Source organism: Humulus lupulus, chromosome 9 (genome assembly GCF_963169125.1).
Source record: "Humulus lupulus chromosome 9, drHumLupu1.1, whole genome shotgun sequence".
Classification (NCBI taxonomy): Eukaryota; Viridiplantae; Streptophyta; class Magnoliopsida; order Rosales; family Cannabaceae; genus Humulus; species Humulus lupulus.
The window spans coordinates 168801952-168816720 of NC_084801.1; the positions used below are offsets into that span (position 1 = coordinate 168801952).

The window sequence follows — 14769 nt, forward strand, 5'->3', positions numbered from 1 at the left end:
GGAAAACCAGATCTCTGACCTGGGGAGGCTTACGGACTAACCTTGATTAGTCCGAGGCTCGACCTGCTAACCAGCCCGTGGGAAATCTAGGGCGTACAATACAGTTAACCCATTTAACCCAAAGGATCTCCTACTTAGAAGAGATAGCCCAAATGAATCTAGCAAGATTGATTTTATTCCAGAGAGATCCCTCTTTAAAGCCTAAACCACCATAAGATTTAGGTTTGCAAACAAGATCCCAAGAGGCAAGATGAAGCTTACTTCTAGTGCCTTTACCACCCCATAAAAAGTTCCTGCAAAGACAATCTATTTCCTTGATGACCTTTTAAGGAAGAAGAAAGATGCTCATCCAATAATTCCTTATCCCCATTAAGACCGACTGAATAAGTTGCACATGACCAGCATAAGACAAGTTTCGACTAGCCCAACCATGTAATATTTGCCTAATTTTCGAAATAATGAGAACATAGTCCATAGATTTCCATTTTGTAGGTCTCAAAGGCATGCCAAGATAAACTAAAGGAAAAATCCCTTTTGTCATCTTAGAAAGACTCAGCAGATACGCCTTCTCAGTACTAGAGACACCCCCAAAAAATATGCGGGACTTGGAATTATTGAAGTACAGACTAGAAGCAGCTGAGAATGATCCAAAAGTCTATTGAATAATCTGAATAGAACTAGCATGAGCTTTACAAACAAGAAGTAAATCGTCCGCAAAGCAAAGATTAGTAATATTCAATGATTTACATAACGGATGGAACCTGAATTTCTTGTCCTTAGCAGCCCCATGAAATGCTCGTGTAAGATATTCCATGACTAGAACAAAGAGAAGGGGAGAGATGGGGTCACCTTGACGAAGCCCTTTACCACCCTTAAAGCTACCTTGGAGCTGACCATTCATGAGAATGCAATACGAGGAGCCTCTTAGACATATCATAATCCACCTAATAAATCTGCCAGGAAACTTGTATGCATTCAGCAGGTTCTCTAAAAAATCCCAATCAATGGAATCATAGGCTTTGCTGATATCTATCTTCATTAAGCAACGAGGAGAAATTCGTTTGCGATTATAACCCTTAAGAAGATCTTGAAGAATAAGGACATTATGGGCAAGAGATCTATTCTTAACGAAAGCCCCTTGATTTTGATTGACCAACTTAGGAAGAATAGATGTCAATCTGTTACAAAGTATTTTAGAGATGCATTTGTACAGAGTATTACAGCAAGCAATTGATCTATACTCTGTTGCATTTTTTGGATGACTAACTTTAGGAATAAGAGTTAAAATGGTATTATTCAAAGACTTCGGGATATAATCTGTGTCAAAGAATTCAAGCACTGCAATGGACACCTCTTTCCCTATGACAGACCATAAACTTTTGAAAAAACCAGCTCCAAAACCATCTGGACCAGGACTTTTAACAGCCTTAATACTGAACATGGTTGTTTTGACATCTTGAGAAAAGAAAGGCTTAATCAGATCAGTTTGGTCATCTAGACTCAGAAGCGGACCTAAGTTCACGACTGAAGATTCAATATGTCCAGAAGCTGCACTAGAACAACCCAAGAAAGACTGAAAGTGATGAATAAAATGATTAATCACCTTTGGGTAATCCGCTTCTACTCTGCCATTTTCTGAAACAAAAGAAACAATTCTGTTATTGGCTTTCCTTTTCTTCATACTAGCATAGAACATGGCTGAGTTTTCATCACCAAAGCGGATCCAATCTATCTTACTCTTCTGGTACAGAAAACTAGCATAAGCTGCCTCTTGTTTCTTAAACTCTAGATAAGAGGATCTCTCAGCTACACTCAAGGCCTGATTAGTCAGATCAGAAAAAAGACTAATTTTAGCTTGCTGGTAAGTATTCTTGCTTTCCTCATAATTTTTGACAATGTCTCCAACAACCTTCCAATTAAATCTCTTCAACTTAAACTTAAGCCGATGCAATTTCTTGGAAATCTGCTCTAGACTGCAACCCTCAGATTTTAAAGGTTTATTCCAGCTATTCAAAATAGTTGTCTTGAATTTAGGATGGCTAGTCCACATATTGTAGAACCGAAATGGATGCATTCCCTTATTCTGGACTGGAATATGCTTCAAAACTATTGCACAATGATTTGAAACTACCTCCCAATTCGCTATGGCACTGACATTAGGAAAAGAGTCAAGCCAATCCTCATTAAAAAAGACTCAGTCTAACTTGGAAAAGATACGATTGATCCCATCTTGATTGTTCTACCAAGTATAAAAAGAACCCATAATCTTCATTTCTTCCACTATATCGAGATCAAGCCATTGTCTAGCATCCTCTAGCTCTTTAAGAGATATGGCCTTACCACCCATTCGGTCTGCTGAGCCAAAGACAGCGTTAACATCTCCAACTATTAACCATGGCTTAACAGGGAAGGCTAGAGCAGATAATTCAGACCAAAGAACTCTCCTAGCCTCCAGTTGGTTAGAGCCATAAACTACTGTGAGACAAAAAGACTGGCCTGTAGCCCAAATCCGAATCTTACAGTGAAGAAATTGAGCATGATCCTTTAATACTTCTATTTTGACCCAGCTATCCTTCCAAATTAAAAGAATTCTACCTTCCAAGCTCAAACAACTTTAAAAATCCCATCCCATAAAACTTGAACTCATAACATCCTTAATTCGCTCTCCTTTTATTTTAGTTTCTAAAAGAGCCCCAATGCCAATCTTATTCAACTTGCAGATATCTAAAATAGATAACTGCTTATTCCTTTTATTTAATCCTCTAACATTCCAGCTCAATATGTTGAAATTTTCCATTTAAGTTCAATAACAAGGAAGGGTCAGTGAGAAACTGCTTCTGTTCTTGGAGAACACTGAAAGTATTACTTGTATTCTGGGCAGTTGCTGAGTTTTTCGATTTCTGAGTTCCTGGTTTTTTCAGGTAAGCCCATCCTTGATCCTTTGGAAGTTTCACAGGGTGGGATTCTGCTGCCTCCTTTGATTGAGTCTGAGCTGAAGTTGCCTGGACCGGATTCAGAAGACTATCAGATTCTTTATGATCAGAACCTCCATCAACAGGAGTTGTCATGACCTCCTTCTTTATCCAAACCACTCCTTCCACAAATTTGCAAGAAAAATCTGTATGCCCTAGCTTTTTACACTGAGAACACTTCGTAGGCAACCACTCATAGTCAATCAATTGGTCCACTACTTGACCTCTCTCATTGATATAGCTAATGTATTTAGGTAGTGATTCTGATATCTCCATGTCTACTAGAATCTGAGCAAACTTTATCATCGACCTGTCTTTGGTAATCTTATCTATCATTATTGGTTTCCCAATTGTGCTAACCAATGCACTCAAACAATTGGTTCCCCAATACTGTAAACTTAGATCGGGAAGTCTGATCCAAACTAGTATTGATTTAATCGATTTCAAAGAGTCGATATCAGTTGTCCATGGCCGTAAGATAACTGGCTTCTTGTCAAAATGAGCTACCCCTGATTCTAGAACCAAGTCACGAGTAGTCTCATCTCTAAATTTGACCATAGTAAAACCTGAAATCATTCTTGCCACTCGTTCAATCCCAAGTTTTCCCCAGATTCGATTGATAAAACCTTCAAAAACAGGTAAGGGCGGGTTGGCTCCAATGACCACACAAATCAATGCATATTTCCAGAATGAAGCTTCTACTGCAATTTCCACAATGTCTAGCTGTGCAATTTTTTGACCATCCTTCTGAAGAGGTTCCTTGAATTGCAATTTTGTACCCACCTGTAGAGGCAGAGATTCCTTAAATCGGGACCAGGTTTCCTTCACAGCTTCTTGAAAAGACTGGGTCTCTACCTCCTCCGCCCATGAATAGGATCTTACTTCAGGAGTAGACTGGTTTACCTGAGAAGGATCAAACGCCTCCTTACCAGATTTCACAGGGGTCTCTGAGGGCACAGTCTCAACAACATCATTCTCGCAATCCAATCCGGACGGAGGCAAGACAGAAGGATTTTCAATGGATGAAGGGAGCTCCTGCCGAGCATCTGGCTGTACAAGCTTCTGCACCACCTTACGTTGCCACGCCATGGCAGAGAGAAGGAGGAACTTCACGCTAAATATCGGATGTATTTGTTACATCGGACTAGACCGATATTGACAGTTGATAGGATAAGTAAATATACCATTATTATCTATTCTAGTCATATCATATAGTTGACCATAAGTCAATTCAATCTCAATTATGAGTGGTTAGTATTCTAAATGATTGTATTATTTGAGTTCTTTGACTTGTTCGTTACCAGCTTACCCTACGGACTAGCCTGTACTTACATCTTGGGAACTTGGTAGTATAATTGAGTGGGAGTGTTAACTATAGAGATGAACATCTATTGCTTCGGATGAAGAAGTGAAACGATGGTTTCCTTTTAGTTTGGTTCAAGGTGCTAAATTATAGAGATCTTATTTCAGTAATTAATATTAGTTTACTGAAATATCATTTACAATGAACTAAGTGTTTTAAGGATAAAATACAATGAGGGGTAAAACGGTATTTTAGTCCCATCTCATTGTAGACCGTCTATAGAGGATTGAGTAACAATGGATAATTAATAACGTATCTATATTTGTTATAGAGCGTTCTATGAATTCAAGAGTGCAATTCCGAGTCTTTAGTGGAGTCACGAAGAATTAATAAGTTAGTAAATTTATTTGTTAGATTTATGATAACTTATTGGAGCTTGATTTCATAGGCCCATGGTCACTGTACCTTGGATAAAATCTTCTAGATAGTCTCAATTAATTGATTTAATTATCAATTAGAATTATCAAATTTGACTAGGTCAATTTTTGATAGTTTCACAGAGTTATGTAATTTGGTGAAGAAAAGAGAAATTATGGCAGCTTTATTAATTAAGATAAATTGGTATCTAAATTAATAAATAAGTTTAAATCAAGGTTAAAATTATAAATAATTAAATTGATAAAGGATTTGAATAATTATTTAATTAATTAATCAATAGAAAATAATACAGGCATTGATTTTAAGTCCAATGGACTTATAATCAAATGGGAAATTTCACGGGCCTAAAGCCCATAATAATTTCGACCTAGGGCTGATATTATCTATTATTTTATTGATTTTTAAATTAAATTAAATGGCCTAATTGAGTCTATAAAAGGAGTGCTAAGTGAGAGATGACATACACAAGTTTTTGAGAAGATCAGAAGATCTAGTAGGTTTTAGATTCTCTCTACAAACATAAGTCATTTTCTAAGCCTCATTATTCTTTTCTCTTCTTCTCTCTGTATCTATCTCATGTGTTGAGAATTTCCGACCCTAGTCTAGGTGATTCTAAGGATACTTTGCAAGGCGATGAAGAAAATTGAAGAACGGTTCAGTTTCTTGGTAATACTCTGTGATAGAATGGATACAGGGGTTAGAGAAATTGAAGGAAGGACTCTATCATTCCGCTGCGTATAATGTAAGTGTTCTTGTCATTATTTTAGTTTGAATTCATTTTAGAAACATGCTTTAGTTTTTCTTATATTAATTCGTTTAATATAAGATCTACATGAAAATAAACAAGATCGTGTATAAGTTTCCCAACATCGAGGATCTCGAGGAACCGAGAAAAATGAATGCTCAAGGTTCCGAGGGCCTCAAGGAATCGAGCAAAATGAATGCTCCAGGTTCTGAGGATCTCAAGGAACCGAGGAATATGAATGCTCAAGGTTTCGAGGACCTCAAGGAACTGAGCAAAATGAATGCTCCAAGTTCCGAGGATCTCGAGGAACTGAGTCAATACGAATGCTCAAGGTTCCAAGGATCTCGAGGAACCAAGAAAATGAATGCTCAAGGTTCCAAGGATCTCGAGGAACCGAGCGTTATGAATGCTCCAGGTTACGAAGGCCTCAAGGAACCGAGCAATATGAATGCTCAAGGTTCCAAGGAACCGAGCAATATGAATGCTCAAGGTTCCAAGGAACCGAGCAATATGAATGCTCAGTGTTTCGGGGACCTCAAGGAACTGAGCAAAATGAAAGCTCCGTGTTCCGAGGATCTTGAGGAACCGAGTAATATGAATGCTCAAGGTTCTGAGGATCTCAAGGAACCGAGTGAAATGAATGCTCAAGGTTTCGAGGATCTCGAGGAATCGAGCAATATGAATACTCTGGGTTCCGAGGACCTCTAGGAACCAAGCAATGAATGCTTAAGGTTCCTTGGGCCTCGAGAAACCGAGCAGTATGAATGCTCCAGGTTCCGAGGGCCTCGAGGAACGGAGCAATATGAATGATCAAAAGCTCTGAGGAACCGAGCAGTATGAATGCTCAAGGTTCCGAGGACCTCAAAGAACTAAGCAAAACGAATGCTCTAGGTTTCGAGGATCTCGATGAACCGAGCAATACGAATGCTCAAGGTTCCGAGGATCTTGAGGAACCGAGCAAAATGAATGCTCAAGGTTTTGAGGATCTCAAAGAACCGAGCAATATGAATGCTCCAGGTTCTGAGGACCTCTAGGAACCAAGAAATGAATACTTAAGGTTCTGAGGACCTCGAGGAACCGAGCAATATGAATGCTCTAGGTTCTGAGGACCTCGAGGAACCAAGCAATGTAAATACTCAAGGTTTCGAGGACCTCAAGGAACCGAGAAATATGAATGCTCCAGGTTCCGAGGACCTCAAGGAACTGAACAATATGAATGCTCCAGGTTAACTCCTCCCTTCAGATAATCCCAAGCGATCCTAAACATGCGGTAGATCTTTGGAGTGGCATCTTTCCCTAGGCAGGTTCCAGTACCTGAGCACACCTTTGGGAATGGGTTCCCATATCCGACCTACCTCATATGTTCAAATCTGAGGTTATTCGCCAATGTGGGGGAGCTAATGATCCAAACCGCTAGCTATTGCAGCGATATGTCTGAGATATTGCCCAACAGAGATGGTTTGGGAAAGCTAGTCACAGGGGTGAATTTTAGTGACTCCAATGTCTCTTTCCTTGTGTTCAGCTTTCAATGAAAGCACCAAAATGTTGACTCATTTTTTTGTTATCTCGTCTAACACCCAAAGAATAATATTGAGAAGATTTTTTAGAGCTAAATAAAATATAAGAAATGTGTCTAGTGCCTAGAAATAATGGATAGAGAGAGTTTTATAATGGTTCAACCCCAAAAAGATGGCATACGTCAACTTAGTCATTGTCATTGATCTTATAAGCCATGAATTATATTTGTATTTAGCTTTTAGTTTTTTTTACTCCATTGAAAATGGAGAGAACTCTCCCTGTAAAAAGATGTCGCCCCTCTCCCCCGTCCCTACTCCTCTTATTTATATTGAGGAGTTATGGTTACATTTGAGTGTGAGTTTAAGTTATTGGGCTTGGCCCACTAATTATACAAATTAAAAAGTATCTGGGTCTTATGCACGATCTAGACCGACGGGTAGTGACACTCCAAAATTGGGTATAACAAGAGTAAATATAAATTTTTTGGGTATTGAATTATATGTGTTTTTAGTATGTGGATTAGTTGTTCTTGCAAATAATTTTGTAATTATTATATATATAAGAAGCGAATATAAAGCATTTAATTTTTTTGTAAGATTTTATTATAATTATTACGTAATTATAATATATACAATTAATTTTTAATAATATAATCGAGCATATTTATGGATATCGTTCTCGTCATTCAATCAAGTAATTGGAGTTCAACACTCCTTCGATCAAGGTTGTACCAAGGGATTTGATCCATATCAAGTTTCAAGAAGTGGTACAGTCATTATTAGTATCTTCTTCTCTAGTGGGCTATGTCTGGTTTAAGAAATTATATATTTTGGGACTATAGTATTGTGTAAAGAGTCTTGATCATGACAAAGAGTGTAAAATTTAATGATTATAAAAAAATCGACTAGTGTGAAACAAAAACAACTTGTACCTGTGTCATATTTATCTATTTATATGTAATTTATTTGTCACAATTAATTAAGAATAGACATAAAGATGTGGGTGAAGGGAATTCTTTCATTTGTTATGATAACCGTAAGAATGTTTTGGAGAGTTCAAACAAAGAAATATAATTACTATCGTTGTCATGTGAAATATAATTTCTATATTGAAACAATAATAATAATATATAAAGTGGATATCCCTTTATAATATATTATAAATTATACATGCATGTATTTATATAATGGAACGTATTGTCAAACCTTCGGGTCACACGCAATATTATTGTAGAAATCTTCCCTATTGGCTTTAACATTAAACATTAAATTATTATCAGAAGTGAGGTATGCAATATAAAAAAATGTTTGATTCTTTAAATAGACAGTTGGGTCTAGCTTGACGCAATACAAAATATTTGTTCACACTTTAGTTTAATAATAGTATTAGAAAGTGAAAAAAGGACAAGGTTTTAAATACAGAAAAGGAAATCCATTACTATATATAATAAATATATAAAGAAAATTTGCTGTATGGGAATCAAAAACAATCCCATCAGTGAGATTCTTGTGTATTCTCCACCAGTGAACATTTTGAAGCGCAATTTTTTTTATGATCGTGTATATTGTAGTTATTTAGAACATCCTACAAATTTTCAGAAAATTTCGAATAATTTACAGTGCCGAAAACTAGGTTCAAACATGTTATTTTCTGTTGACACAGTTTTTCGCCAACAGTAGATTAAGAAATCCAACAACAAAGATATTAGTGCTATTTTTTAAACTGTAATGAATTAGATGAATAACTTCTCACACTCACAATTTTATGTAGTTTAGTGGTTTAAATCCACCTAGTCCACGAGACAATATTATTACTTTCTCAAAATTTCTGCAAAGTTTCAGTATTACAAAAAACAGTCCATTTTCTTGTCCATTATCCATAATATTTATAGTGGATTCCTGGACAGGTTTGGGTAACTGTGTGCATGAATATGGTAAACAATCAATCAATATAATTATCATTTACATAGAGATACGATTGCCTATGGAAATTACTCCCGTTATCTCGGGCAATAAATGTGCAATACAACTTGGGCATAAATGAGCAATAAGGGATCTCCACGTCTTTCGGGATCCTTCACTGTGCGTCATGACCAGGTTTTCACAAGCCGAACATCTTCATCGAGCTAGAGATCGAAGAATGAACGGTTTAGTTCAGATTGAATTCGGAGCATCCTAAAGGCGATCTGGCCATTACATGCCTCGAACTTGGTTATTGTCTTGCGAGGCGATCTGGAGATTATTTGCATGTCACACTGCCAAGTCCTAACTCAAGTTGCTCACATCACGTTAGTTAGATGTTCCACTCACCTGCTTTTTCCATGTGTTTATATGACAGTTGTACCCCTAGCTGAATGATTGAGTCCACACTTATTTTGAGGTACAACATTTGCCCCACAAGCTCATGCTCGTGCTTGACGTCATCATTTTCTAACATGTACATTAGGGGCTTTTAGGCATCTGTCATGTGAAATCATGCCTGCCCACTACTCGAGTGTTAAACACGTGCTCGTCGATAATTGGCGTCTATTTGGGGTTCGAGCACTGTGACAACTGTCCTATCAACTTTTCTCACCACATGAGTCATTTAATCTTGGCCTTTGGATCCAGAGCTGACCTGATCTGATGGCCTAGATTAATTCCTGAAGCTTACGTATAAATAGGGAGATCCGACCTGAACCTCACCACCTTTGCATTCAAAAACTTTCCTTCCAGAAATAAAACTTCCATTTTTCTCTCAAACCTTTTTCAAAAACCTTCATTATCCTTCCGTTTTTCAGAAGCTCTCAAGCTCCTACCTTTGGAAGCACCAGCATTCTCATCGAGTAAATGTATAAACTGTAAGTACCTCCTCATCTGGTTTGAATCTTTCACTGTTTATTTTCCAATGAGTACCTTTTATTTCAAAAAATATTTTCTATTTTCAGTCCCTTTTTGTGTTCTAGCCATGTCTGAGTTCAATAGGGATTAGTTTAGGCTAAAAGAACGATACTAGGCTGGTTTAGAAATAAGGTGTTTGAAAACTAGGATTTTTTTTTTGGGTTTTGTAAGGAAAGCTTTTTGATGAATCGGTTAAGATACCTGTTTGGATGTAGAAGTTGAAAGGTTTTAGGTTTGGCTCTGGGTAGCTTAAGGGTCATGATTCCTTAAGTGGTTTTGCATTAAACTGCTTTCCAAATGGTGATAGGCCTGACACGTGAATCTCGAAGTATTAGGGAATTCTCACAATGTGTAGGTCGTGGCTAAGGACTATGTGTAGTAACACGCGTTGGTGCTAGGATATAACTTAGCTTGTGTAGATTTTGGATTAAATAAACTGCACTCAAACCCTTGAGTCACTGTACCTTTATCGTTGTAGCTAGTCATTAATTTAGATCGCTACTAATAGGCCACTTTGTCATCAGGTGAGCTAGATCATGGCCCCACAAAAGAAAAACGTCGCGAGCTCCTCTACCCAAAACAAGAATAAGGGAAAGTAGGTCATGCTTGACACCCTGATTCCCCACTTCAACCTGGTGGTGGAAAGGGAGATTGTAGTCGACCCCGACGCCTTCTTCGAGGCCGAATACATTGTGTCACGGATAACGACTCAAGGGCAGGTGAACAAGAAACTTTTGAGCCACAAGATCAAGATGGGGACTGAGGGCCTTATCGCCTGACCTCCGTTGGAAGGAGAGCGGAGCTACACCCCACTTCAAGAAGACTTTGGGGGCCTGGAGTGATGAGCACCAGAAAGCATGTGCTTTTCTCCCCCTGGACCAGTACTTCGTAGACTTCTTAAACTACGTCTAACTGGCTCCATTCCAGTTCCTCCAAACTTGTATCGACTTTTGGCAGGGTTAAAATATTTATTTTTGAGGCACAAGTGGGAGGTCCCCACCCCGGCTGATATTATGTACTTCTTCTACCTCAAAGCCAGTGCAGATCAGAAGGGACAAGGTGATGACTTCTACTACCTTACTCCTTTCCCCAACACGGTCTTCGTCATCAACCTCCCCAACCACCCAAATGACTATAAAGATCGATTTTTTATGTCAAATGGGTTCAAGAACTGCTCTCATCGATACTTCAACTGTCCTCGTAAGTCTCCTAACTCTCTGAACTCCATACTTGAATTCCATTATTATTGTTTTTATTAAGTTCAACCTTCATAACTGAGCTCGTTCTTTGTGCATCTATACTTAAGAGGACAGGGTGATCTGAAACCCTTGGAGGTCAGTATGAGACGTTGTTCTGTCTTCCTTCGACGGAGACAGAATTCCGAAAGGTAGTGAGCGATGCTACCATGGTGGCCTGCAATCTGATCCACAAAGATTAGACGCTAGCTATCAGATCCCGAGGTCCCCCCTGAGCTTCTTGAGCTTCCCCCTCCTCAAAAAGTCATGCCCACCATTGAAGACACCGAGGAGGAAGAAGAGGTGGTGTCGCTGGTGCGCAAGAGAAGAGCTCCTGAGGATGGGCAACATCCTGACCCAGACCGAGCTGCGTCCAGGGTAGCAGTCGGCACCTTTGGCCAAGGTAACCCTTATAGAGAATTATATCGGGTTGTAGCCAGTTTTAGGGTAATCTGATTCACCCCTCATCAACTTGTGAGTCGACATCCTGTTGACCTGGACCTGAACACATCCCTCCTCCAATGTGTGGATCATCTGGTGGTATGCTAATACCATAGCTACCCCAGATACACCATTGTGGTAGAAAATACCCTCCATTTTAGGTCCACCATATTTGAGGAATATGGTATGAATCGTAGGACATGGCCTTCCTTACGTCAGGGTGATTTCTACCCCGGTTTTAGACAATCCGTAGATGAGTCCAGCTCGGAAGAAGAGCCTAAACCCCCTAGGACCCAAGGTGTAATAATTCTAGAGTCCCCTCCACCCCTGGTAGTCCAGGAGTTAGAGACCTTGCCCAATCCAGCTCATAACCCCGAGTTGGTCATAATAGTTTCCTCCTCTAGCTTAGAGGGTAGGGTTCTTGCTCTGTTCTTTTCTTTGCTTCATCTTTACTAACTATTTCTTGTATCTGAATCATCTGCTCGTTCCTTCATAGGGCGGAATTGACGGGTGCCTTGGTTTTAAAGGGTGCCTTTAAGGTTGGTGGGGCAAGAGCTCGACCCGTGGTAAAAAGAGCTAGAGTGACAAAGAAACCTGCCTCCAAGACTGGAACATCCACCGAGTCTCCAGTCAAAGATAACGGTGCCAACTCTACTCAGGAGTAGCAACAACAGAATTAGCCCCCAGCTTCGGTAATGGTAGTCATCGTCCTCGAGATTCCTCCTCCTCTTCCTCGATATGCATATGCCCTAGTTCCGTAGGTTATTCAAGGCGAAGCCCCCTCTGTTTAGATCCCGATAAAGCCACTCGAGCTGGCAAGGATCTCTGAAGCGTTTGGAGGGACTCTATACAAGATGGTGAGCCCACATGGTGGGCCATGCATATAGAGCCAATGTCAAGGACTTGAGGACTATGGAGGAGCGCACCCCTGAAGACGTCCTAGAGTTCGCAATGGGAATGAACCTCACTGCGAGGCACATTCATAGTACTTCATTTTCTTTTTCTTTTTTGAACTAACCCTAACTTGAATTTTTCCTATGCAGTCTTTCCTGGCTAAATTCCACGGAATTTCTCAGGTTTGAGCTAGGTGGGATGAGCTTCAAGCCGCTCTGACTACCTCCCAAGAGAGCGATCGATCTACCAAGGCTACCCTGGCCACTTCCCAGGAGAACGAGTGAATCGCCAAAAAACAGGTCGTGGAAGTGAGCCAATGACTGAACCAACTGCAGGGCAAGAATGATAGCCTCAAGAAAAATCTTGACGTGGTCGAGACCAAAGCCAAGGAGGAGGCTGAGAAGGCGAGGCTAGAGATTGTAGACTTGACCAATTCTCTGGAGGAGATGCTCTACCGGTGTTGGGCTTTCACGGAGATTTTTCCATCATGCAGCCGGCGTTTTGGGAACCTTATCTTGCCAAGTTCAAGGTTTGATTCTTTTAGGAACCTTCTGAGACTATCGATGCTTCCGTGGCTGCCGATGGGGACGAGGAAGAGGTGACATCTCTTGAGCATGTTGACGAAGCTCAATGATACTTCTCTTTTTTTCTGCTTATTTTACTTTTTATTCTATAATTAAGTCCTTAGGGATTGAAACAATCCCCTTCGGGCTCAGATTGAGGTTTTTTCCTCCTCAAGATAGCCACATACTTTTTAGTACATGTTTGTTAATTTGTGATCTATTTTTATTCCTCTTAATCTATTGTTTTCTCGTGTTTACGAATCTTGAATTCTTGTACACTCAAAATTGTAGGGGTTGTCTTTAGATCAAAATAAGTTCTTAGTGGCTCGACTAAATAATTATATTCGATATCCTTGTCGTAACCAAGAATTTGCTCCCCTTACTTCGTTTTACCTGTTAGGAATCAAGCCTCGAACCTAGTTGTGTCTAGGAGTTTTGTTTGCTTAATAGCATTGTACCTGTTAAGAATCAGGCCCCAGACCTTGTAATATTCAGGGTTTCCTAGTTGTCTTCTAGGTTTTGTTTTGTCTTTGACATTTCCCAACTTAGTTTGTATTCAGAATTATATTGAAAATCCGAGCTTTAAAAAGACGTTGAATAATCAATTTTTCCAAATTCTAAGTTTTTCCAACTTCTAAGTTTAAAAATTTATTCGAATATTCTAAAATATTTTAAAATCTCTCTTTAGTCGGTTATGTGCCCCCCAAGCGACCAGAACTTATAAATGTTCTAGGTCACTTTACAAAATGAGCACGTGATACTTTACAATAATAAGATGACAATCTTGACTACGTAAAAATCCAATTGTTATTAAGATGAAGTGACTTTTAGAAATAAGCCTTACTTGGAGCACTACCAAAAACATTAAAGAAAAATAAATTACTGATAGTATTTTCTAAGGTGTAGGGCATTCCAGGTCCGTGGAACTATTTCTCCATTTAACTGAGCTAGCTTAAATGTCCCTTCACGTCGGATCACCACGATCTGGTATGGCCCTTCCCCATTTGGCTCTAATACACCCTCCTTGGGATCTTTATTTGCCAAACACATCCTCCGAAGAACTAAATCACCGAGCCCGAGTCTGTGTCCTTTTTCCTTCGATTTGAAGTAGCGAGTGATTCTTTGTTGATATTGGGCGAGCTGTAATTGTGACGCTTCTCATTTTTCCTTGATCAGATCCAGGGATGCACTAAGTAGCTCATGGTTTTGATATTGATCAAAGGCCTTCTGTCTATGGGTCGTCACCAGTGCCTCAATGGGAGCATGGCCTCACTTCCAAAGGTCAGAGAGAAGGGGGTATGTCCTGTGGAGGTGCGATGTTCTATAGGCCTAGAGTACTTGTGGGAGCTGCTTGGGCCATAATCCCTTGGTTTCGTCTAACTTTAAGCTCGCCTTTAGGGTTTTGTTTACAGCCTTGACTTGCCCATTAGCTTGTGGGTATGCCACCGACGAGAAACTCTTGGTTATGCTACATTTTTCACAAAAGTTTGTGAAGAGATCACTAGCGAATTGAGTTCCGTTATAAGACACGATCTTCTTCGGGAGCCCAAATCAACATATGATATTCTTTACGATGAAATCCAAGAATCTCTTCGAGGTTATGGTCACCAGAGGCTCGTCCTCAACCTACTTAGTGAAGTAGTCGATGGCAACAACAACATAACGGAATCCTCATTTTCCTATTAGTAAAGAACCAATCAAGTCAATCCCCCACACTGTAATTGACCAAGGGGATGAGATCATGGTTAACTCAATGGCGCTGCTCGGGCAATTGTGGCAAA

The 14769-nt window shown here is 39.5% G+C and overlaps 1 protein-coding gene across 1 annotated transcript; it reads right to left on the reverse strand.

Annotated features, from left to right (window-relative positions):
- Positions 1-655: 655 nt before the first annotated feature.
- Positions 656-4061, reverse strand: LOC133800288 (uncharacterized). Its single transcript, XM_062238244.1, has 3 exons — positions 2768-4061; positions 2244-2496; positions 656-2150 (listed from the first exon to the last, which is right to left on the reverse strand). The coding sequence occupies exons 1-3, from the start codon at positions 4059-4061 to the stop codon at positions 656-658; spliced, it is 3042 nt and encodes a 1013-aa protein (XP_062094228.1).
- Positions 4062-14769: the final 10708 nt, after the last annotated feature.

Coding starts and splice junctions, on each gene's coding strand:
- LOC133800288 (XM_062238244.1), bottom strand. CDS start 4,061: ATGGCGTGGCAACGTAAGGTGGTGCAGAAGCTTGTACAGCCAGATGCT. Junction 2,497..2,767: donor TCAACATATTGAGCTGGAAT/GTTAGAGGATTA, acceptor TTTGGGCTACAG/GCCAGTCTTTTTGTCTCACA. Junction 2,151..2,243: donor ATGGGTTCTTTTTATACTTG/GTAGAACAATCA, acceptor TCCTAATGTCAG/TGCCATAGCGAATTGGGAGG.